General features: G+C 37.2%; 1 protein-coding gene and 1 long non-coding RNA gene across 7 annotated transcripts in view; one reads left to right on the top strand and one right to left on the bottom strand.

The window, feature by feature from the left end:
• The window catches only part of LOC149588761 (cytochrome P450 4C1-like), an 83,857-nt gene that overhangs the window by 1,647 nt on the left and 58,319 nt on the right, over positions 1 to 23,891 (top strand). For 3 of the 6 annotated variants that reach the window (XM_089862296.1, XM_089862294.1, XM_089862299.1), the window contains 2 exons: positions 11,092 to 11,204; positions 11,282 to 11,370. In XM_089862296.1, the coding sequence (XP_089718422.1) occupies positions 11,092 to 11,204; positions 11,282 to 11,370 (202 nt within the window). Of the gene's footprint in view, positions 1 to 11,091; positions 11,205 to 11,281; positions 11,371 to 12,932; positions 13,121 to 13,187; positions 13,258 to 14,080; positions 14,208 to 15,574; positions 15,764 to 15,882; positions 16,057 to 16,126; positions 16,194 to 17,722; positions 18,855 to 23,891 lie in introns of those variants that run through there. The other 3 variants (XM_089862295.1, XM_089862298.1, XM_089862297.1) reach the window with 3 other exon arrangements.
• Positions 18,957 to 21,180, bottom strand: LOC149588768 (uncharacterized). Its single transcript, XR_016379869.1, has 3 exons — positions 20,782 to 21,180; positions 20,378 to 20,676; positions 18,957 to 20,316 (listed from the first exon to the last, which is right to left on the bottom strand). It is a non-coding gene; the product is annotated as an uncharacterized LOC149588768 (long non-coding RNA).

Raw genomic sequence — 23,891 nt, 5'->3', positions numbered from 1 at the left:
CTGCTCGCGCTATAGAATTCGCCGAATGCGTCCGCGAACCTAAATTTCCCGCGAAATTTGAATTGCAGCGAAACTTGGTGTGTCAATCCGTATAGTAGACGATGGTCATTCCCTCTTTAAAGGACTGAGGGATGAGATTAGATAATAGAACATCAAGAATTATTAGAATATTAGGGAATCGTTGGAATTTCTAAATTTAAAATATAAAATAAGGAATTTGAGAATGAAAAAAAAAACCTTTCCATTCTAAATTTAAAATATAAAATATAAAATAAGGAATTTGAGAATGAAAAAAAAACCTTTTCCATTCTAAATTTAAAATATAAAATAAGGAATTTGAGAATGAAAAAAAAAAACCTTTCCATTCTAAATTTAAAATATAAAATAAGGAATTTTAGAATGAAAAAAACCTTTCCATTCTAAATTTAAAATATAAAATAAGGAATTTTAGAATGAAAAAAACCTTTCCATTCTAAATTTAAAATATAAAATAAGGAATTTTAGAATGAAAAAAACCTTTCCATTCTAAATTTAAAATATAAAATAAGGAATTAAAAAACCTTTCCATTCGTTTAATTTTTCTAGTAAGTTTTTTATTTTATCTCATTTTAAAAATACGAATATTACAACAGAATATTTTTTTTACTTAATTCAAACAAAAGTGATTCAGATTGCTTTAAAACATTTTAAAACTATAAATAATATAGTGCCACTTCAAAACTACGAATAATAAAGTACCAGATTAAAACTACGAATAATATAGTGCCACATAAGAACAATTTTATTCCTATTTTTAAAATGTGGCAATATTTTATTCATAGTTTTAAAATGTGGAACTATTTTATTTATATTGTTTAAATGTGGAACTATTTTATTTATATTGTTAAAATGTGGAACTATTTTATTTATATTGTTTAAATGTGGAACTATTTTATTTACATTTTAGAAATGTGATACTATTTTAAGGCTAGTTTTCACTGGGCAAAAACGCGGCGGAAAAGGCCTTCCGCGGAGTTTGCGTAAAAATATTTTACGTAAAATATTTCGGAAAGCTAGCGATTTTACGTGGAAATGCACGGAATTGAAGTTCTATCTTTCCGCCGTTATTCAAAAAAACGCGAAATAGTAGCCAATCACTGACGGTCTTGTGGTGGCGCTTTAACGTAGTCTCGCGCTCACTATTTTCGCGCACTTTGTCCTTTGCTTTGACGGAAGTCTTTTACCGCTAGATGCGCATGCGCTAAATAAATCCACGAAAAACAAAACGCCGGAAAACGTCTTTAGTGAAAACCTGTCGCGGAAACGTCGCTAACTTTCCGCCAAATTGAAAATATTTTGCGCCGCTTTGTGCCGCGTTTTTGTCCAGTGAAAACTAGCCTTTAGTCGTATTTTTTAAACGTGACGCTATTTTATTTATATTTTTAAAACGTGACGCTATTTTATTTATATTATTAATTGCGACTGTTTTATTCTTAGTTTTAAAATGTGCTGAAATATTTCATGTTGTAACATTCCTATGCGATAAAAAAAAAACGTAATTTTAAATGTAAAAGTGCAAACAATTCCCTAAGATTCTAAGAATTCGTGATTTTTAATTACCCAACCCAATTAATTAATATTGTTGGCGAAGAGCAGGCTGACTGGTGATCATATGATCCGGTGGAAAAGGAAAGGAAATTAGGAAAATGTGGAGGAATGCCAACCTACATTTCGATGTCCCCAACTAGATGCTTTATATTGTAATATATTTTTAACGCCTTGCTCAATCTGGAGCCGCCCTGCTTCAAAAGGGTGTATCTATATACGGCAAGGATTATTTAAAATGTCTAAGGATAAAACGCAGAGAAGGAAATATCGAAGGTAGGTGTTCCAAACGGTACCTAGCGGGCACAATCGGCAAACCGGAAAGCCAATATTTTGAAGCGTCAACACGTGACCGGGTTCTTGAAAGTTTTGTCGCTCTCTGTCTGCTCTAGCAGATCTACCAAAACCTAAGCCTTGCCTATTGAACTAAATTATTGTAAACTCACCTCGTATATTCTTGAACTGAATGTTAGCTTTAATCAAGGATTATTGCTTTAATCTATTATTAAAATTAAATTATGATTTTTAGGAACTAACCTCATTCTTGAATCTTGAACTAAATGTTCTTAACGACCATTGACAATTCGAAAAAGAACTCTATACAGCATGCTTTCGCGAAAATAAGATAGGTGGCGCCATATTTATATTTCTTTTCCGTTTGACGCACCAAAACAGCAGGTGGAGAAGAGGGGGATGGGTTAAAATTTCGGAACAACTAGAGAACATTCCCTTACTATAGAAATCTGTGTGTGCGTTTTATCCTTAGACATTTTAAATAATCCTTGTATACGGCATCACTAAACCTGTAACCTGGTTCATCAGGAGCAAACCATGGATGAAAGAAAACTAGTTAGTTTTTTTTTCATCCATGAGCAAACCTAGGTCTCTATGTGACGTAGTTTTACGCGTGCTGAGAACTCAGAGTACAGGCGAGGGAAATACTGATTTTCAGGATTTAAATTATCTGCGTGTTTTTAGCTCAAATGCGTGTTCCAAACACGTGTAGCAGGCAATGTCGGGAATTTCAAACACGTTTAACAACCTGTCAGTTTAAATTCTTCTCAATTTGAGGAAGCTCTTTAGAGATTTTGCTAAATAATTTACATATTAAGGGATCATATAATAAATATCTGATGTGATTTGTTAGCGCATATCAAAATATTAATATTAGTTCTTATCGGAAAAGAACTTTGGCGCCGCTATTTTTTTTTTTTTTTATTGGTGTGATTCAGCCTGGTTTTCACTGCCAAAATTTTCACGGAACAGTAAAAACATCTTGCGGAAAATTCCTTGAAAAAACGGCGACAAAACGTTTTCACCGCTTTCCTTTCCGTAAAACGTTTGCGGAAATATAGAAAACCAATTCCGTGATTGCCGCCCAGAAAACGCGAAATTTTGCGGCAAGTTACCTCTGAAAAAACGGCCCGGAACGCAATTTTTCCTGCGTTTTGAGCCAGTGAAAACCAGGCTTTTTTCAGCAAAACGTTTGAGTTTCTCACCAGACTTGTTCGAGTCTTAGTTGCGAAATGATGTTTATTAATTTTTTGTCTATTTGATCGTTCTTCAATGCGACATTTTAAATTAGTTTTGTGAAATAACGACGATTTTATGGTTGTGTTTCACATGCAAACCGTTTTAATAAATTACAAGAAAAACAAATTGCGTGACGCTCTCCCTTTAAAAACCAAACACTTTTCGTAAATGTCTTCCGAACTTGTTCTGTTGAGTTTCCACCTCTCCGAGTGACGATGACGTCACGGAGAGTTATTACACTGGACTTGTCCCTGTGTGTGTGTTTCTATTTTTAAAATCCATTGGAAAATCACGAAAACTCAGTTTCGATATATCAACAATGTTGTCTTGTCGAGCTTGTTCGCCTGCTTGATGACATCACTATGACGTGAGGAAAAAAAGCGCGGGAATCCTATACGCGCGAGTAGAAGTCCATTAAATTAGCCTAGGAAGTAACCAAAAGCGGGGTTTGGGACTCCCCTCTCTTGTGTAGAAATACTGAAGAAGAGCGACACAATCGCCACCTCGCGATAACTTTTCTCAGATCTCCGGTTTAGGTGCGACTCGTACACCAATATTTGCCCTATCGAGAGAGAAAAAACTATTGGCTGAAAATGAACACTGTATCTCTAAAGGGACCGGAAAACGCCCCCTTCCACTGTAAAACCGAGCTCTCTTTAGCATAGAATTAGGAGAAGGAATGGGGGTGTGAATTTTGAAACAGTCAAAGTCATTCAATTTTTTATGACTTTTCATAAACCTATTTGTTGTAATATAGTCTTATTATTGTTTAAATATCGCGCCTAGCGCCACAGCCTACTTCATATTCAAATATCTTTGTTATATAGAACTATATGTACGGAGTAGTCTCTAGTCTCCAGTACGAGCTAGACATGTAAATGTAAAAGTCACTGTTGTCGCCTTCTCAATAAAACTTAATAATTTTCCTCATTAACTTAAATATATTTTGTTGGCATCAAAATATAACACTATTGAAATAAAACTATTTAACGACCGTGGCCGTTCCTTTTTTATTTTTTTATAAAGCAAACAATATACACTTTTGAGATCCAGCGTTCATGGGCTGAAGAAGTCACGCCCGCTCACGTCAAGGAAGACTTCCTAGAGAGGAGCTCGAGATTTCTAGCAGTGTTAAAAAAGGTAGAAACGTTTAACCCCTATCCATGCCGTTAGAAGGAGTTCTTACCCCAGCAGAGACGTGCGCTATACCAGCTATTGTAATTGTTTACTTCATAGGCTAATTTAATGGACTTCTGGCGCGAGCTTTGTCCTTGCTTCTCCCCTGTCTAAAGTCTAAACTCTGGGTCTGATAGCGGAGAGAGTGGCACCATCTCGCGTATGTGACGTCAGCAAACAGGGAAACGTTTCATCCTTTCTTAAAAAGTGGATTTCAAATAATTTCACATGAAGCATTTTCAAATGCATATTGCCAAATAACCAGAAATCGGAGAATTAAAAGCTTGATAATTTTTGAATTATATTTATTTAATTATTTAAGAAAAACCTCTTAATTGCGTCTCGACTCGGAGAGGTTTATTTTGATTTCCCAACTTGTTTAAGTAAGGGGTCAATTTCTACAACTTACATCAAACGTTAGTAACAATCGCACTAAGTTGAGTTGAGTGCTTCTAAATAACTAGGAGGCTATAGTAAATAACAAATAAAAGGTCCCCTCTCTCTGATAAAATAGCTATTGAGATAAGCGAATTATAGGAAGGCCTGTATTTTGAAAAAGAGAAATCGCAATATTGGCATTATATTATTTATGAAAAGTTGACGAGATAATTTTAAATAAAAAACATTTTCAACAATATAAGATATGTTCCATAAGTTTACCACTGGTAACTGTGACCTTGTCATGAAGTGACGTAGGTCATAGATTCGAGGTAAAGCGACACCTGGTGAGGCGCTGTCAACGGCTTAATACAAACTAAACAGGAAGATGGACTGCATAAACGCGTGTAGTCAGTTCTCTACTCTCTAGCATTACGAAATATGGGTAGCGTCATACTTATGGAACATAAATTTTAAACTTATGATATAAACTTCATACTAAATCTGAATTACTGATTGAAGCCGCGAGACTGCCTTGAAATAAATGTACTTGGTGAATTGACTCGAAAGTTAGATAAGCGCATTATCTCTAAAATATCTAATGTCATATCTTGAAGATAACAGCCCACCAAACTTCCATACATATAAGCGTTATACTGGTGGAAGATATGGACAATTCTTTAAAATCACTATACTCAATATTACCAAAAGTAAATAGATTATAAACATATTACTAACTTGGTTAATTGCTCACTTTTGAATGTGCAATGATGGAGTTGACATTTCCAAGCTACCTCTCTTGCTTAGTAGCGGGAGTTATTGCTTTCTTTTCGATTAAAGTTGTCAAATATTTTCAAAAATCGAAAACCGTATTCAAAATTGTGCCCAGATTGGGTTCGTGCTTAACAGCAACTTATGATTTTGTTGTACCGTTGTTTCTAACGAAAAGCAAGGTACCGCTGGAAGTTAGTAAGTAACTTAATATTATTATTATTATTACTATTACTATTACCATAAGTTTATAAGATATGTTCCATAAGTATGGACACTTTCTATATTTCGTAATGCTAGAGACTTACTGAGCCCAGGTAGCAATTCACCATGTAAATTACGTGTATTTTAAGTGTTCTTAGTGCATATAAAGTGTTTGGGTTTTTCATAAGTGTAAAACACGTGGAGTATAGGTTGAATATAACACGTTAATAAAGCTGATGATTTAGGGCGTGTAAAACACGTGGAGTATAGGCTGATAATATCACGTTAATTGTTGTGTTGATTTAGGGAGTGTAAAACACGTGGGGAATAGGTTGAAACTATCACGTTAATTGTGGTGTTGATTTAGACGTGTAAAACACGTGAAGTTTTGGTTGAACACATCACGTTAATTTGGTGGCGATGTAAAGCGTGTACAACACGTGGATTATAGGATGAAAATATCACGCTAATTTTGGAGATGATTTAGGGCGTGTAAAACACGTGGGGAATAGGTTGAAACTATCACGTCAGTTGTGTATATTTAGACGTGTAAAACACGTGAAGTTCTGGTTGAACACATCACGTTAATTTGGTGGCGATGTAAAGCGTGTACAACACGTGGATTATAGGATGAAAATATCACACTAATTTTGGAGATGATTTAGGGCGTGTAAAACACGTGGGGAATAGGTTGAAACTATCACGTTAGTTGTGGTGTATATTTAGACGTGTAAAACACGTCGAGTTTTGGTTGAACACATCACGTTAATTTGGTGGCAATTTAAAGCGTGTAAAACATTTGGAGTAAAGGTTGAAAATATCACGCAATTGTTGGTGCCCCTTAAAGATGGCTTTTCTACTACACAGTGGCTAAGCTTGGTAAAGGCTAGTTAAGCCAAAGGCAGGAACCAATGGGACCTAGTGCATTAGGTCTGATTGGTTCCTGCCTTTGGCAAGGTAAAATTCGTGTCCAGAAGATTAGCCAGCATGCTAGGGGTGATAATGGAGCCGCCTGTTACTTTAAGGTTTGGTCCCGATTCGCCGCTATTCATTTCGCCGCCGCGCCAATTCGCCTCCAAAAAAGTCTCAGTTCGCCGCCCATCCATTTTGCCGCCACTTCATTTCGGAGCCGTCGCATTTCGCCGCTTTTTTGTGATTATTGTTCGGGCCTCTTTTTACTTGATACTAGGCCTAATTAAATAGACTTTAATTTTTTAAGAAGTAGGGTATAAGAATATCGTGCTTGATATCGCGTCTCAAATGGCTTCTCAAACTAGGGTTGAGTTGATTGAGACATCGCGAGCAGGGTATTCACAATCTGGAGACGAAGAAGCAGCTGCAGTTCGTGAAGCCGCCACGGTTTCATACAACAGTATTAAATCAACTATTTACCGTGAAAAACGCAAAATTATTTTCGGGACTGATACCGTGCTTCGAAAGGTCTGCGATGCAAATACATTGTTCATGGATGGTACTTTCAAATCCGTTCCCGAGTTATTCAGCCAACTATATACCATCCACTGCGATATAAATGGCGTGATGTTTCCCTGTTTATTTGCGCTTCTTCCGGATAAAAAGTCAAGCACGTACGTTAAAATGTTTGATTTAATCGAAGCTAAAACATCACTACTCTAACATTCGGCCCGAAGAAGTTTCAACTGGATTTTGAAATTTCTATGCTGAACGCTATTTCTGTGAAATTTCCAACTGCTTCAAGGATAGGCTGCTTTTTCCATTACACTCAAGCTTTGGTTTTACATTTATGTCAAAATAAAGTTTTTTTATGAATATGGCATATTAGAAAATCTCATCTTAATAAGTCGGCGAAATGAACTGGCGGCGAAATGAGTCCCGTTTGGCGGCGAAATGAAAAGCGGCGAATCGGAACTTCTTGGCGGCGAAATGAAAAGCGGCGAATCGGGACCATGATTTAAGGCGTCTAAAACAAGTGGGGAATAGGTTGAAACTATCACGTCAGTTGTGGTGTATATTTAGACGTGTAAAACACGTGAAGTTTTGGTTGAACACATCACGTTAATTTGGTGGGGATTTCAAGCGTGTACAACACGTGGAGTATAGGTTGAAAATATTACGTTAATTTTGGTGATGATTTAAGGCGTGTAAAACACGTGGGGAATAGGCTGAAACTATCACGTAAGTTGTGGTGTATATTTAGACGTGTAAAACACGTGGAGTTTTGGTTGAACTCATCACGGTTATTTAGTGGGGATTTAAAGCGTTTAATACACGTGGAGAATTGGTGGACAATATCACGCTAAGTTTGGTGGTGAATTAGGCCGTGTAATACACGTGAACATGAAGTGGAATTTAACAGTTACTCTTTATGCCTAAATCACGTGACAATGAGTTGGACAAGAACAAGATATTTGTACGTGTGATTGAAGTTGATTCAAACAAAGTAGTTGAAATATATACTATTTCTAATATATGAAATTATTTGTAGTATCACAATGTATGTAACTTTTAACTTCTAGTAAATCAAATTTCCACACATGCATTTGTATTAAGATAATTTTTAGAAAGACAAGCACTGGTGATATGTATGGGTACAAATAAATACGTGATTATTGTATAGAATTCACCGTAGTTAAGACCGACCGCCATTCACAGTAAATTGTTGAACCCCACATTTTTACCTCTCCGAGTGACAAATGTCACGGAGAGGTTCTAATTTCGACGTGTCTGTGTGTGTGTGTGTGTGTGTCTGTCTGTTGTTACACCCACGTGACCGCGTTCGCAGTTTGCAAATCGGAGCAAACGTGTTCTCAATTTCCGGAAATTTCGAAAATTGTATTACACTTACAGGCTATTACTCCATTGCCTCTGGTCTTTGTCCATCCCACATGGACACCAGTCTGTACACACTGGCTTCTAATCACAATCATCTGCTGCTCTTTGTCCATCCCACATGGACACCAGTCTGTACACACTGGCTTCTAATCCCCACCCTCTTGTGGTCTTTGTCCATCCCACATGGACACCAGTCTGGCCACACTGGCTTCTAATCACCACCGTCATCTGCTCTTTGTCCATCCCACATGGACACCAGTCTGTACACCTGGCTTCTAACACCACCATCTTCTGGTCTTTGTTTTTGTCCATCCCACATGGACACCGGTCTGTACACACTGGTTTCTACACACCACCATCTTCTGGTCATTGTTTTTGTCCATCCCACATGGACACCAGTCTGCACACCTGGCTTCTACTCCATCATCATCGTTAAGGTTAAGACATACGCGGCGATCGGCCAGGGTTACGAGAAACGTCCGGCCTCCCCAAGGTGGGGCTTCCACCAAAGGTTCACGCAATTGCGCTGTTCTTATCCATGGCTGCGATTCGAAACCCTTATATACTACCTATTTTAGTAAGGCGAAGCAACCGGCGTATGCTTCATTTCAAACGCCAATATTAGTCAAGTCTCTTAAGAATGTTTAATTGTTCTTTTTTAAAACGATGTAACGTTCAATAAGGCGAATAACTAACGAAGAAAATATTAAATATTAATTATATTTATTTTAATATTTAAGATAATCTTGTTTCTCAATTCAAAATTAATACGGAAAGAGTTAAAAGCAGTCTATGTTTTTGTCTGTATGTGTCCGTCCGTTGTTACAGTAGTGCGCTGCGTTAGAAGTTCGTTTTGTTTTGATGTGTAAAGAAATCCAACACAACCATAATATTCCCTTTATCCTTAATATAAACTGAATATGTGGAAATATTTTTCGTAATTATGATGCATTTAGTACTTTTGTAGCTTTAAAGCTCTATTTCATTTTGATATTCCAAAGATTTTTTTTAATATTATTATTTAAAATGGATGTTTACATATTACTTAAGCTATACTACATCTGTTTATAGCATAATCCTTTCTAAAGTCACAGTGAATACAAGCTCAACGCTGCTATGTTGGTCAAATGAACTCTTATTTGTCAATAGGCCTAGTGAACCAAAAAGTAAAAGTTTGGGTTTGGTTTTCGTTTCTGTATGCAGAGACATTAACGGTTCAGAGTGAGCCGAAAGTTAAATACACTTTTAAATAATTAGGCTTAGATTTATAATCATGGTGGAAATCTGGGTCGCGTTCAGCAGAGCCTCGCGTTGCTGAACGCGGCCCAGGGATTTTGTTTTTGAATTTTGACGTCACGGTGCTTAGCGCTGAGCTAGCGCGGTCTTCAAAGAAAATAGTCTGCTTTTTTGAAAACGTGACGTAAAACGCGTAGTTCTCAGCTTGGCGAAAAAACCATGGAGGAATTAATACAAATAGCTCTATGGGACTATAGCTATTTAATTGGCGTGAAACCAGTTGATCACGCGAGAATTTTAAGAGATATGTTAGTTTCTAATTTTAATTATAAAAGTTGTTATCTATCTCTATAAATATGTTATCCTACAATTTTTGTTAAGCCTTGGTACCTTGCACGCTTTATTGCGCTAGCGTCATTTATAAAACGCCGATGACCCGTTTTTCCCCCATCGGATGATTTTAATGTGTACAAGTATATCATTATTGGATGTAAAATGTCGTCTGATTTACAGTAAATTTGCTATGCTTTGTATACTGCTTTAATATTTCATAAATTTTAACTTAAGAAACATTTCCATATCTGGGTAAATAAGTTTGTAAGTAGTCGTCTTGACTCGGAGAGGTAATATTTTGGTTTTCCCAACTTGTCTTTCTCCAATATGGCAATGACACCTACCGTCTAGTACCGTTTTCTATTGACATTTTCCCTGGAGTAATATTATAGGATTAAAAATTAACGTTGCCTTATAAGTGCTTTAAAATACAGCTACGTCTCCTTCAGTATAGTGCTCCTAAAAAATAGGTAGGGTGTTCGGCCGTTCGCTTTTTCTTTCATTTTAAATCAAGGTCTAAAAAATATTAGACCTCCTTATCTATCGCAATGTTTTAACCATTTGGTTTTCGGACGGCTAGCTGGAGGTTAGTTTCCAGCTTTGCGTTTAAAATTTAACCTGGACATATTTTGGACTTCAACATATAACATCAAGTTAAATGATCATGTGCCATTCATTTTCACCCATTTAAAGATAATATTATGATATTTATTAGTAACAACATCGTGATCTTCACTGTTGGTTAACGTGAATAAGACGGTGCTTAGAGGTGGCATGGTATGGGTGTTTTACACGTTCATAATTAGGTTTACCGTACACCGCTTTTAGACGTAAATCACGGGTTTTGGGTGCCTGGGAGAGCTAGTTCGAGAACGACAAGCGAGAATTGAATACACTCGGTTATTTTTGCAGTCCATCTTCCTATTTAGTCTGACAGCGCCTCACCAGGCGTCGCTTTACGAGAATCGATGACGTTTTACCTACGTCACTTCATGACAAGCTCTCAGTAACCAGTGACAAACTAATGGAACATATGAACTTATGCTTAAACTGGTTTCTATACAGGAATATATGAAAGATTTGCGGCGATTCATAAATTGGTCAATGGCGCACCGATGGTACACGTCAATTTTGCTTTTGAAACATACTTTCTCGCCTTCAAAGCAGCCACCGCCAAGGTACAATTTTTTTTTAAATTTTCTCACTAAGTTGCCAAAAATAGTCGGTTATTTCATTTGTCCCATGAATACTATAGAATCTTTTGAAGTGCAAGGGAAATGTACAAAAATCTCCGCAAATGTATTCCTTCATCAAAGGATGGTTACGCAATGGCTTACTAACAAGGTAAAAAGCCAGACCTACATTTAGTACTAACAAAGCGGGGTAAGTGTAACATGATTCTTCCAAACATCGGATCATTGGGAGCAAGGTTACTAAACCGAATCACATATGCGATAAATAGTTCCCTCATCATTACCCTATTAGCGCTTAACTATTTGACAAGACGCATGCTCTTGTCGATCTTTGTCCCACCCCAAGACGAGGTTTGTGGGTTGATTGCTGTTGATTTAGTGCTAAACAATTAGGCCTATTCACCTTAAGGTGCGATGCCCATCTGAAGTTTGTTGAGCAGGAAATAAACAAAAATGGTGAGCCTGGGAAGAATGACGTTACACAACTAAAGTATTATGAGGTCACAGAGTGTCATCCTTCTTCTATTATCCCCTTCTGTATATTATCAGTTACCTTTCTGTTAGTGTTGTTACAATTACACCTCAGATTGCAAATTGCATGCAAAAGTGTTCGAAATTTCTGAACTGAATTCACAGTTCGGAAATTTGGATTTTATTACATTATCTAAGGTATCCCACTTGAGTCTTATCAACTCTTTGCTGGCCACTATTACTTCATCTGCCAAGTCAGTAATCCATTCACATAGGCACCAATATGGACACATTGGCTGCTAGACCCAACATCTTGTGGTCTTTTTTATCCCACATAAACACCAATCTTATTATCTTTTAACACTGCCGTTTTTTGGTCTTTTTCTATACCCCATGGAAACCAATATGTACTTATTGGCTTGATTCCTTAAGACGATATCACCAGAATTAATAACTAGATAAGATCTAATAAATTTATTGAATTACTTAAAGGAATAGCGACATTATTTAAAACTTATCTCAAATCTAATGAAAACCTTACTTTTTTGAGAGTTTAAACTCTTCTGATTCCAAAAATGTGCTTGATCAATATTTAAATATGAGGGAAAACACAGAAAAAACACTTCGAAAACTTGAAATTTGGGGAGCAAAAGCAAAGTTTAATTTCCAGAGAAGTTTTTGGACGGTTTTTCTCCTTGATACGTCACTCACGGCATCTCGCGGAAAATCCAAGCGCGAGCGCCCGAGTCAACTAATGCCGCGCAAATCTGTGAATAAAATAGGCTTAACACGGCGCGGCGACACTAACAGGCGTCACGTGAGCGACATCTAGAGAGAAAATGTCTCCTTACTACGCCATCAAAAGAACAAAATTTTAACTAGGCTTTTTCCAAACACAATACTTTGATTGCAATTTTATAAATTGCTACGAAACCAAATAAAGTAGTAAACATATCATATAAAACTAGATTTTTCAAGGATTTTTTCTCATTTTTAGTTTGTGGATGACGACAATTATGTCACTAACACTTTAAGAAAAAAATATAGGATAATGCATTATATTCATTTCATAGTTAATATTGAGAGAGTAATTAAGACGTTACCACATCGTATCACAAATCATAAAAACTCTTTTCAAAGTTAGTATTGTACCGTACGACCTAAATTATCAGCGAATTCATTTTATAGGATCAGTGTATCTTGATTATGGTCTAATTTTAGCATCTTGTTTTTCAATGACAGTGACGAAAAGATATGGAGAGAAAGGCGCAAGGTGCTAGCTCCAACTCTGCACCAAAAGGTGGTCGAATCATACTTTGACATATTTTACGAGAATTCTCTGATTTTGGTATCGAATTTGAATGCCTTAGTAAATAAGCCCACTGACATTATTCCTCTCATGGGCTACTGTACACTCGACATCATTTTGGGTACACTAAATTAATGCGGAGTAAATTAAATTATATAGGGTCTTCGTTTATTATTAAATATTTTTAGAAACCTCAACCGGTGTTAAAATGGAAATTCAGAAATGTCAAGACTCGAAATATTTGCAATGCCTGAACACGTATGTGTTATTTCACCAATATCCCTACAACTATAAGTTTATAAGTGATTATGTTCCATAAGTGTGACCAGGAATGAATGGAGGGGAGTTGGAATGGCTAAGGTCAAATCATAATAGGCGTGAAATAATCTTGGAAACATCTGGCGTGGCTTATTTTATGTTAGCGGCGTCATAGACTGACGAAATACGATTATTTCCCGCTTAAATACTTTCATTGGCTGCCAAAAAAGTGAAAGTTCTTCTGCTAACTCCACCCTCTATCCGCTCGGCCCCTAGTTTGAGACAACTAGACATTTATCGCCTTCAGTAGATGGCTAAGCCGACGATAGGGGAGGAGCTACACTTTTAAAAATAAGGCCTCGCCATATGTTTCCACCATCAAGGGAACACCGGGAGCCCCTTTAGCAATTCCAACCCCCCTTCCATACATTCCTGGTGTGACACTTCCTTTACTTCGTAATGCTAGAGAATTACAGCTCGAGCTAGTTAGAGAACGACAAGCGAGAATGAACTACACTCCCCGGTTTTGCAGTCCATCTTACTATTTAGTCTGCATTACTAAGCCTTCATCAGTGCCTCACCAGGCGTCGCTTTACGAGAGTCTATCTACGTCATTTCATGACAAGCTCTGAGTAACCAGTGACAAACTTATGGAACATATCTTATGAACTTATGATTTTAGTAAATTCGTACTCGAGTGGAGGAGATGACGTCAAAAATGTGGGCGGGGATATCCTTAGAAAAGTTGGGGATCATGGAAACGTTCTCCAGACGTAATTTCGTTCTCATTTTAAAGTGTAATAATTTAAATTGTTAAATGCAGATTGGTTTCTATCGTTATGGTGCGCATTGTTAAACCTTGGTATTGGTTGGACTGCACGTTCAAATATTTTCACGAAGGAAAGCGGTACTTTGAAGCGCTCGAGTACGCCAGAAAATTCACGATGGAAGTGAGATAATAACACAAGTGGAATTTAAATATTATCAGGAACGAATTCAGGATACCATAAGAACGTGGAATGGTAACATTGTCCCCTTGTACCGTGAAGCCATACTTCTTTCGAAAACCGTTACCGCTTTCGTTCTAGGTAACGCCTTAAAATCTGTTTTTAGCGCTATCGGTGGGTTCTAAATCAACTAAAATGGGTAGTATCACATTCAGCTTCACTGGCCTTAAGCCTTGGCGTTATACGCTCTCTAATAGTAAAGTCTAGATTCTTTATGGACCACTCTTTATAAATTTATTAGTTCATCATTAACTATTTTCACAGTATTGTTCTTGACACCGACACCAACACTCCTGACCTAGGAGACTCCATTTTCAATATTCCCAAAAATATAGGCCCTTCTCTCATATTATGAAAAGTATGACTTCATGGCGCCAGCATTGCCTTGCTTCAACGTTCTTATGGTATCCTGAATTCGTTCTTGATCTTATATATATATCATAAATTCATGAGATATGATCCACTAGTTTGTCACTGGTTACTGAGGGCTTGTCATGAAGTGACGTATTGGTCATAGATTCAGGGTAAAGCGACGCCTGGTGAGGCGCTATCAAAGGCTTAGTACAGACTAAATATTAAGATGGACAGCAAAAGTAACCGAGTGTAGTCAATTCTCGCTTGTCGTTCTCGAAGTCTCTAGCATTACGAAGTATAGTTAGTGTCATAATTATGGAGCATATCTTATAAACTTATGTATATTTTATAGAAAGTGGTTTGTTTGTTGGTTGAATGTTTGTTCATTATGCACCGTCTGAACCGTCTGATACCGAATTTGACCACTGTCACTGAGGCAGCACTCTTTTCTTTGCAAAATTGCACGAAAATGTTATGTGCAACATTGGACCCTTCTAATGTCCATTTCTGAGGTAAATTTATCTTATAAGGCATATTTCAACTGCCAATTTTGGACATTACGTTGCCTAAAATCGATAGTTATGGGTTCAATGTTAGACGTCAGGGTTGTCTAATTTTGGAGGATGAGTTGTGCAATATTGAGTGTTTTTTCCTACATTAATATTCCCTTAACCGGACAGTGTTATAGCTTTAAAGGCCAGACATTGCACAATGTTTGGTTCGTTGTTGAATGTTAATTTGTACAAAAACGGATAGTTTTTGCTTCAATATGACACGTTAAAGTTTCCAATTTTGGAGGATGAGTTGTCCAATATTAAGAGTTTTTTTTTCGTATATTAATATTAACTATAGGGCGATTGTTATTGCAAGCTTTATGTCCATTTGATCCTGAACCACAATTCCCACACTGTTTATTTCCGTTGACGAACTAAAAATGATTAACATATTTTGACCAGGTAATTGAAAAACGCAAAAAGGATTTAATCGAAGCAAAGCGAATTAGTGCTATGGGAAACGACACCGATATTTTGGGATCAAAATTGAGCAGAAAATCGTTTCTAGATATGGCACTGGAAATGCATATGCAAGACAAGAGCCTTACACTAGAAGATGTGCAAGATGAAATCGAAACATTGTTGTTAGGGGTACGAAAAGTTCTATTTCTTTTATAATTGCCACAATCACCATGTAATCAGAAAATTATGCCATTAATATGGAAATTTAGTTTATGATACTAATCTTTGGTGTTTTCTCTTAACTTCAGGGTCATGACACATCGTCCTTGAACATGAGTTTCGCCTTGTATCTATTGGGTTTGGACAAAGATTGCCTTGGCAAGGTTCACGCGGAAATGGATGCGGTGTTTGGTACTGACCCTGATACACCCATCGAAATAGACCACATCAAGAACCTAACGTACCTAGAATGCGTCATAAAGGCAAGTCTCCTTCATTCTAAAATTGATAGGATTCGAAGTAGGACAAATCTTTGACTATAATTAATTATAGGAAGCGGCACGACTCTACCCACCAGTTGGTGCAATATCCAGAATTCTGTTGAGGGATTTGCATGTTGGTTAGTGCCTCTGTAATAGAGTAATACAAATCGCATAATTTATTTAATTAGTTTTTGGGAAATTGTGTAATTAACATAGTGGAAAAGGATAGAGGTTTTTATAAGCGCATGCGCGAACGTAGGCTTCACGTGACAACGTCTATCTTAAACGAAATGTTCAGCTAACATAACATTATAACTTGAAAGAACGGAGTTTTGTAAATATAAAAGGAAACATATTAAACAAAAAATAAATGATCTCTTATTACAAAATAATTAACATTTAATTAGTCTTAAAAATGATCGAGGACTACTGCGCCATCCGTCATTGGTTTAGTGGCGTCTGCTAAATCGAACCTCTTACCCCTACCTCTCTCAGACTATGAGAGTTCGGCTGCAATCCCGTAGGGGCAGCGGTTCGATTTAGCAGACGCCACTAAACCAATGGCGACACAGTAGTCCCTGCTTTTAAGACTTATTAATTGGTAATTATTTTGTAATAAGAGATCACTTATTTTAATATTTTTCCTTTCATATTTAGAATAAGGCAATTCTTTTAAGGTATAATGTTATGTCACCTGTATTTTCCTTTAAGTTATTTTTTTTCTTGTTTTTAGCCACATCGTAGTATACGATGAGGCTCTTAGTTTGATCTGCCCTGTTGTCATTCTCGTAGTAGTAGTAGTAGTGCCACAGTCCAGCCTTTGGCAGTATCGTTCGTCATTTTTGAACGTCGAGAGAAAATATTTTTCTTTTAGTTAACGTTACAGTTCACAGGTGGAGTTTTAAACTTGATACAGGGAAGAGATTGTATTTTTTAAAATTTTCTTCCTCCACGGAGAATCGAACCGCGGACCTATCGCTCGCCAGCCCAGTACTTAGCAGCCTCGCCTAAAACCGCTTGCTAAGAAACGCTCGCGAATAGAGGACTAGTCTCGGAGAGTTTGTCAGAGACAGGATCCCCTTCCTCTCTCTCTCTATCTCTTCAACTAGGAGTCATGATCTTATTTGAGGCCAGGAGATATAACTTCGCGGTAGGAGAGGCAAAAAGTATATTATATAAATTTTAAGCGACCGGGAAGAAGTTTTTCCAATTGATCTCGTTGTTCTAATTTACGTACTTTACGATCATACGATGTGGCTAATATTTTTGTCTTGACAAACTTGTTAATTTGCGCGTCCATCATACAACTCGATTGTGTGACGTCACACTAGACCACGGCAACTTTAATTATTCTTATAAACTGAGGTAAATTAAAGAATTGAAATATGGGTTTGTTTAGTTACTATTTACTGATGTTACTTGAGGAAAATATAAATTTTTTTGAACTAAAATTGATGCAAAATTGACAAAAAATTATTAGACTATGTTGAATTAACATTGAAGGTTCGCTGGAAAAACAGTTGCCAGCCGTGTAGCCGCGCAAAATTTTAATATTGGCTCGCTGGAGCCATCATGTTTTGTACGTTTCTATTAGTTTCGCCTTGATTTCATTTCATTGATTTTAAGATGTGTTTACAACCATTTCATTTCTAAATGTCTATTTCAGACGACAATGTGGTAATTCCTAAAGGAAACAACGTCGCTATAATTATCGGACATGTACACAAGGACCCGGATATTTATCCAGATCCGGAGAAATTCATTCCCGAACGATTTCTACCGAACGCCGAGAAACCCATTGATCCGTACGCGTTCCTGACTTTCTCGGCTGGACCACGAGGCTGTCCAGGTTTCAAATTTGCTATGTTAGAGATGAAGATTATCCTTAGCTCCATATTGAGGCGGTTCAGCGTACATTCTCCCATTCAACGAGACAAAATATTAATGTCAACCGGAATGATACAGAAACCGCTGGGGGGTCTTCCTCTCGTATTCACATTACGTGATCAGTGACGAAAGCAGATTTATATACTTACTATTGTTAAAAACAAGTTGGGGAAAAAAATAAACCTCCCCGAGTCGAGACGCAAATTAAGAGGTTTTTCTTAAATAAATATAATTGATATTAAAGGGTATGAGAAGCTTCGATTGAAAAACCTCTGATTTATATAGCAAAAGATAGAATTAATTACTGTGAATTCATAAATATCAAGCTTTTAATTCTCCGATTTCTAGTTATTTGGCAATATGCATTTGAAAATGCTTCATATGAAATTATTTAAAATCCACTTTTTAAAGTTTTTAAGAAAGGCTACAACGTTGTCTTGTTTTTGACGTCACACACGCGAGATGGACAGAGCTCGAGACGCGTATAGGTTTCCCGCGCTTTTTTCCTCAACGTCATAGTGATGTCATAAACCAACCGAACAAGCTGACAAGACAAAATGATTTATATATCGAAACTGAGTTTACTGTTATCGTCTTTTTTCCAGTGGATTTTAAAAATAGAAACTTTGGTTCAATTATATTAAAAACTTTATATTTTGAAAGTAGAGACTTGAAAGTGTAATATAATACCACTTTCGTGCTAAAATATGATATGAAATTGTAAATTCCCATACCCTTTATTATTTTATTCATCATTAATTTACTTTAATTCTAGTTAAATCGTTTTAAGAAACTTCCTAAAAGCATACGTCACTCGGAGAGGTAAAAAACGTACAACAATAAGAAACGGTGTCATTTTAAAAAGCTATGAATAAACGTTTCATAAGAGTTTGTCATAAAAAATTACTTAATATTTGGGAGGTAATTCTTTAATCAAAATACTTTTAGTGATACCAGAAGTGAGATGAGACCAGAAGTACTGAGCTAACCAAATTCTTCACTCGGCGAAAGTGAGTATTCTTGATAACAGACCAACGGTTGGCCCTCTAGTGGCGGTTTCAGAATTTCCCCTCCAAAACGTGAGACGCTCGCCGTGGTAGACGGTCGAACTAGATTCAAGCACCCGCGTCCGTAGTTTCGCCGCTTTAGGTTGAGGGGAAGAGGGTATGAATTTTTTTTGGAACTCGACCAATTTTTTTCTCTCTTGTTTTAGCGCGTGGGAAGCGGCATAAAATCCTCAAATTTGTTCACTAATGCCAGGATCTATTACCAATGCTAGAGCCCTTCACTTCTAGTCTCATCTCACTTCTGGTGATACAAATAATCCAATACACCGGAGAGACTACATACGCCAGTGCACCCTAGAATGACTAACGTGTCATGTTTAGACCATTTCATGTTCATTTCCCCCCTTTTCCACTCTCTGAACTTATAATCACTACAGTCTGTCAAACGAAAGAAAAGCCCTGAGAAATTTGTCCAAATTGGTGTCGCCACCATCGACCCCAATTAATATGCAAGAAGACAGCGAAGACTTTGATGAAGACGTGGACTGAAGACGCTTTGATGCTGAACTACTTAGACTTATGGACAAGTACTTTAACTTATGTCATTAAAATATATTGCAATGCTAGTTGAACAAAGATAAAACTGGTGTCTTGTCGTTAATTTTGTTTTATATTCTTTAACACTCGATGATCGTAAAAAAACCATGAAACATAAACATATTAAATATATATTGCAAAATGTATTGGTTCTATTGCGATTAAGCCTATCTGTTTATAGCAGACTATATTACAGACGACTATTGACAAAACAAAACAAGTTGATAAAGTACTATGGGGTCGATGGTGGCGACACCAATTCGGACAAATTTCTCAGGGCTCTTCTTTTGTTTGACAGACTATAGTAGTTGAAGGACTTTATATGACATTCTAGTTCTTGTATGAATTTCTCATGAATCGGCCAAATTTTATCTCTTAACGTGTGCAGTGGTTGAAAATATTCAGTGACCCAGAGAATGGTCTGAAAGCGACTTTTGTACGTGATGGCCAAGCTTTTGTATACACTACATCTTTTTGCTATGTTCTAAGTACTTTTTAAAGGAGTTGTGTCTGTCTAAAGGAATGACACCGGTCGATAAGCTAAGGCGCTTCCGTGATAACTTTCAACATGTCAACGTATATTTCGAGAACGAGAGTGATAAAGGATGCGCAGAATCCAAAGAGGCAGACGCGAAAAATGACCATAAAAGCGGAGACGTTGATGACGACGAACGAATCAGGGGTTTCCGTTCTCTGACAGGGATGCATTTCGTTTTTCAAAGACGGGTTCAGATCCTTCAAGCAATCGCCCTCGGTCAGTTGTCGCAACCTGACCAATATGCTGAAATTAGTTCCACCATAAACATAAAACTTTAAGAGGAGACCCTAACCTTCTGTTGATGGTCTTAATCAGAGTTTCTGAAATATTGTTCTTGAAATATAACGTCCAATAGTTTGTCGTTAAAGGTTTGCTTAGTTTTAATTTGCAACTTCCTGTCTTTGCGTACCGGGCCTTGATAATATTCCACTCAAGAATATCCGTAGAAATAATAAATTTTTCTCGATTTTCAATTCCTGAATGAATGTCGTCGTTTTCGGTTAAAGTTCGAAATGTCTGGTAACACGCCTTTGGGTTCGCATCTGCTCGCTTTATTACTTGCGCATATGCCGTGTTTACCAATGCATTTTTCTTAATAGAATGTAAAATAAATTAAAAAAGATTTCTTTTAAGTTAAGAAGAGAAACATTGACGACTTCTATTTATTATAACTGAACGCGAAATTCTTATATTAACCTGAATAAAACTGAAAACTGCATTGTTTTTGGTTAACACAGGCTGCGCGTTGGGAAAGTGAAATACATCGTTGATGGTATCGAAGGGACTTGCTTATTATTATTTATCTCCATCATCATCGTTAGGGTTAAGATACACGCGGCGATCAGCTAGGCAAACTAAGAATATTGTTGAGGTGAGACGAGAAGATAGTGTTTACACTGCAAACCAGTTGTGAATGTAGCTATCAGAATATACGGTAAACAGCTGAAGCGTAGACTTCATTTCCTGTTCTTTTCCCCATTGACTGATTTCCATGTGTCCAAGATTTATCCTTATTGGATATAAAATGTCGTCTGCTTTACTGTATATTCGCTATGCTTGGAATACTGCTTCAATATTTCGTAAATTTTTACTTCAAAAAAGAGAAATGATTCCATATCTAGGTAAACAAGTTGGGAAAACCAAAATATTACCTCTCCGAGGAGGACTACTTACAAACTTACTTACCCAGATATGGAAATGTTTATTTTTTTAAGAAAAAATTCTGAAGTTAAAATTTATGAAATATTAAAGCAGTATACAAAGCATAGCAAATATACTGTAAATCAGACGACATTTTACATCCAATAAGGATATACTTGTACACATTAAAATCATCCGATGGGGGGAAAAACGGGAAATGAAGAGCTAAAACTTTGGAGGGATATTACCTATACGTTTTTGTAAAGGCCCAATTTTCTACTCCTCAACTATATACCCTCTACCTCTATGTTCAAAGCCATATTCACAACAGGGTTGCCATGTAAACACTATCCTCTCGTTTCACCTCAACGATTTTCTTAGTTTGTCAACATGACTGTTAACGTTACATAACATCAAAGCTTATTTGTGACTACACACACTGAAAGTAAATGCGCAACATAAAAAGCATGAAAACACCAAGCTATAATCCGATTACGATCAGACCTTTCACTGGTCTGGGCTGCGTCCAGCAGAGCTCCCCAAAATGACAGCGGATTTTGGAAAACGTTTACCGGTGAGATCTGTCGTCATAGCTTTTCTCCGGTCATCGGTGTTTTAAAAATGACGCTAGCGCAATAAAGCGTGCAAGATACCAAGGCTTAACAAAAATTGTATGATAACGTATTTAAAGAGATACATAACAACAACTTTTATAATTAAAATTAGAAAGTAACATGTCTCTTAAAATTCTCGCGTGATCAACTGGTTTCACGCCAATTAAATAGCTATAATCCGATCAGAATCAGGAAGAGCTATTTGTATTAATTCCTCCATGTTCTTTCGCCAAGCTGAGAACTACGCGTTTTACGTCACGTTTTCCAAAAACCCGACGATTTTCTTTGAAGACCGCGCTGGCTCAGCGCTAAGCACCGTCCGTGACGTCAAATTCAAAAACAATATCCCGTCCTGTAGGACACTGCTAACAGCGCTGAGCTCTGCTGAACGCGGCCCAGATTTCCACCATGATTATAAAATCTAAGCCTAATTATTTAACAGTGTATTAACTTTCGGCTCACTCTGAACCGTTAATGTCTCTGCATTACAGAAACGAAAAGCAAACCCAAGCGTTTACTTTTTGGTTCACTAGGCCTAATGACAAATAAAAGTTCAATAGATCTATATCGTTGCGTTCTTCTTGAAATCACTATAGAAAGGATTATGCTATATACAGATGTAGTATATAGTAATATATAAACATCCATTTCAAATAACAATATTAAAAATCACCCTTGGAATATCAAAATGAAACAGAGCTTTAAAGCTACAAAAGTACTAAATGCATCGTAATTACGAAAAAGATTTCCACATATTCACTTTATATTATGGAAAAAGTGAATATTAAGGTTCTGTAGGATTTCTTAACACATCAAAACAAAGCGAACTGCTAACTCGTCGCACTAGTGTGACAACGGACAGACACACACAGACAAAAAATAGACTGCATTTTAACTCTTTCCGTTTTAATTTTGAGTTGAGAAACAAGATTATCTTAAATATTAAAATAAATATAACTAATATTAAATATTTTCTTCGTTAGTTGTTCGCCTTATTGAGCGTTACATCGTCTTGATAAAGAACAATTAAACATTCTTGAGAGACTTGACTAATATTGGCGTTTAAAATGAAGCATACGCCGGTTGCCTCACCATACTCAAATAGGTAGTATATAAGGGTGTCGAACTACAGCTAAAAGCAAGAACAACCGCAATTGCGAAAACCTTCGGTGGACGATCCCACCTTAGGGAGGCTAGACGTTTCTCGTAACCCTAGCTGATCGCCGCGAATGTCTTAAACCCAACGATGACGATGGAGTAGAAGCCAGGTGTGCAGACTGGTGTCCATGTGGGATGGACAAAAACAAAGACCAGAAGATGGTGGTGTAGAAGCCAGGTGTACAGACTGGTGTCCATGTGGGATGGACAAAAACAAAGACCAGAAGATGGTGGTGTAGAAGCCAGGTGTACAGACTGGTGTCCATGTGGGATGGACAAAAACAAAGACCAGAAGATGGTGGTGTAGAAGCCAGGTGTACAGACTGGTGTCCATGTGGGATGGACAAAAACAAAGACCAGAAGATGGTGGTGTAGAAGCCAGGTGTACAGACTGGTGTCCATGTGGGATGGACAAAAACAAAGACCAGAAGATGGTGGTGTAGAAGCCAGGTGTACAGACTGGTGTCCATGTGGGATGGACAAAAACAAAGACCAGAAGATGGTGGTGTAGAAGCCAGGTGTACAGACTGGTGTCCATGTGGGATGGACAAAAGCAAAGACCAGAAGATGGTGGTGTTAGAAGCCAATGTATACAGATTGGTGTTCATGTGGAATGGATAATTGACTAGTCAGATGAAGTAATAGTGGCCAGGCGAATTGTGGATAGCCACAAGTTTTGAATTTTCCGGGAACTGTGAATGCGGTCCGGAAATGGCGAACACATTTGCTTCGATTCGGAAACTGCGAACGCGGTCCCCTGGGGTGAAAGTGCCTGACACACACACACACGCACACACATACACACACACACACAGACATGCCTGTCGATTTTAGAACCTCTCCGTGACATACGTCACTCGGAGAGGTAAAAAGTTTGTAGTAGTAGACCTCTTG

Source organism: Phalangium opilio, unplaced genomic scaffold (genome assembly GCF_054372755.1).
Source record: "Phalangium opilio isolate 3A_F unplaced genomic scaffold, DU_Popi_V2 ptg000537l_1, whole genome shotgun sequence".
NCBI lineage: Eukaryota > Metazoa > Arthropoda > Arachnida > Opiliones > Phalangiidae > Phalangium > Phalangium opilio.
Note: the sequence above shows the minus strand (reverse complement) of the source record. Positions and strands in the feature narration are given on the sequence as shown.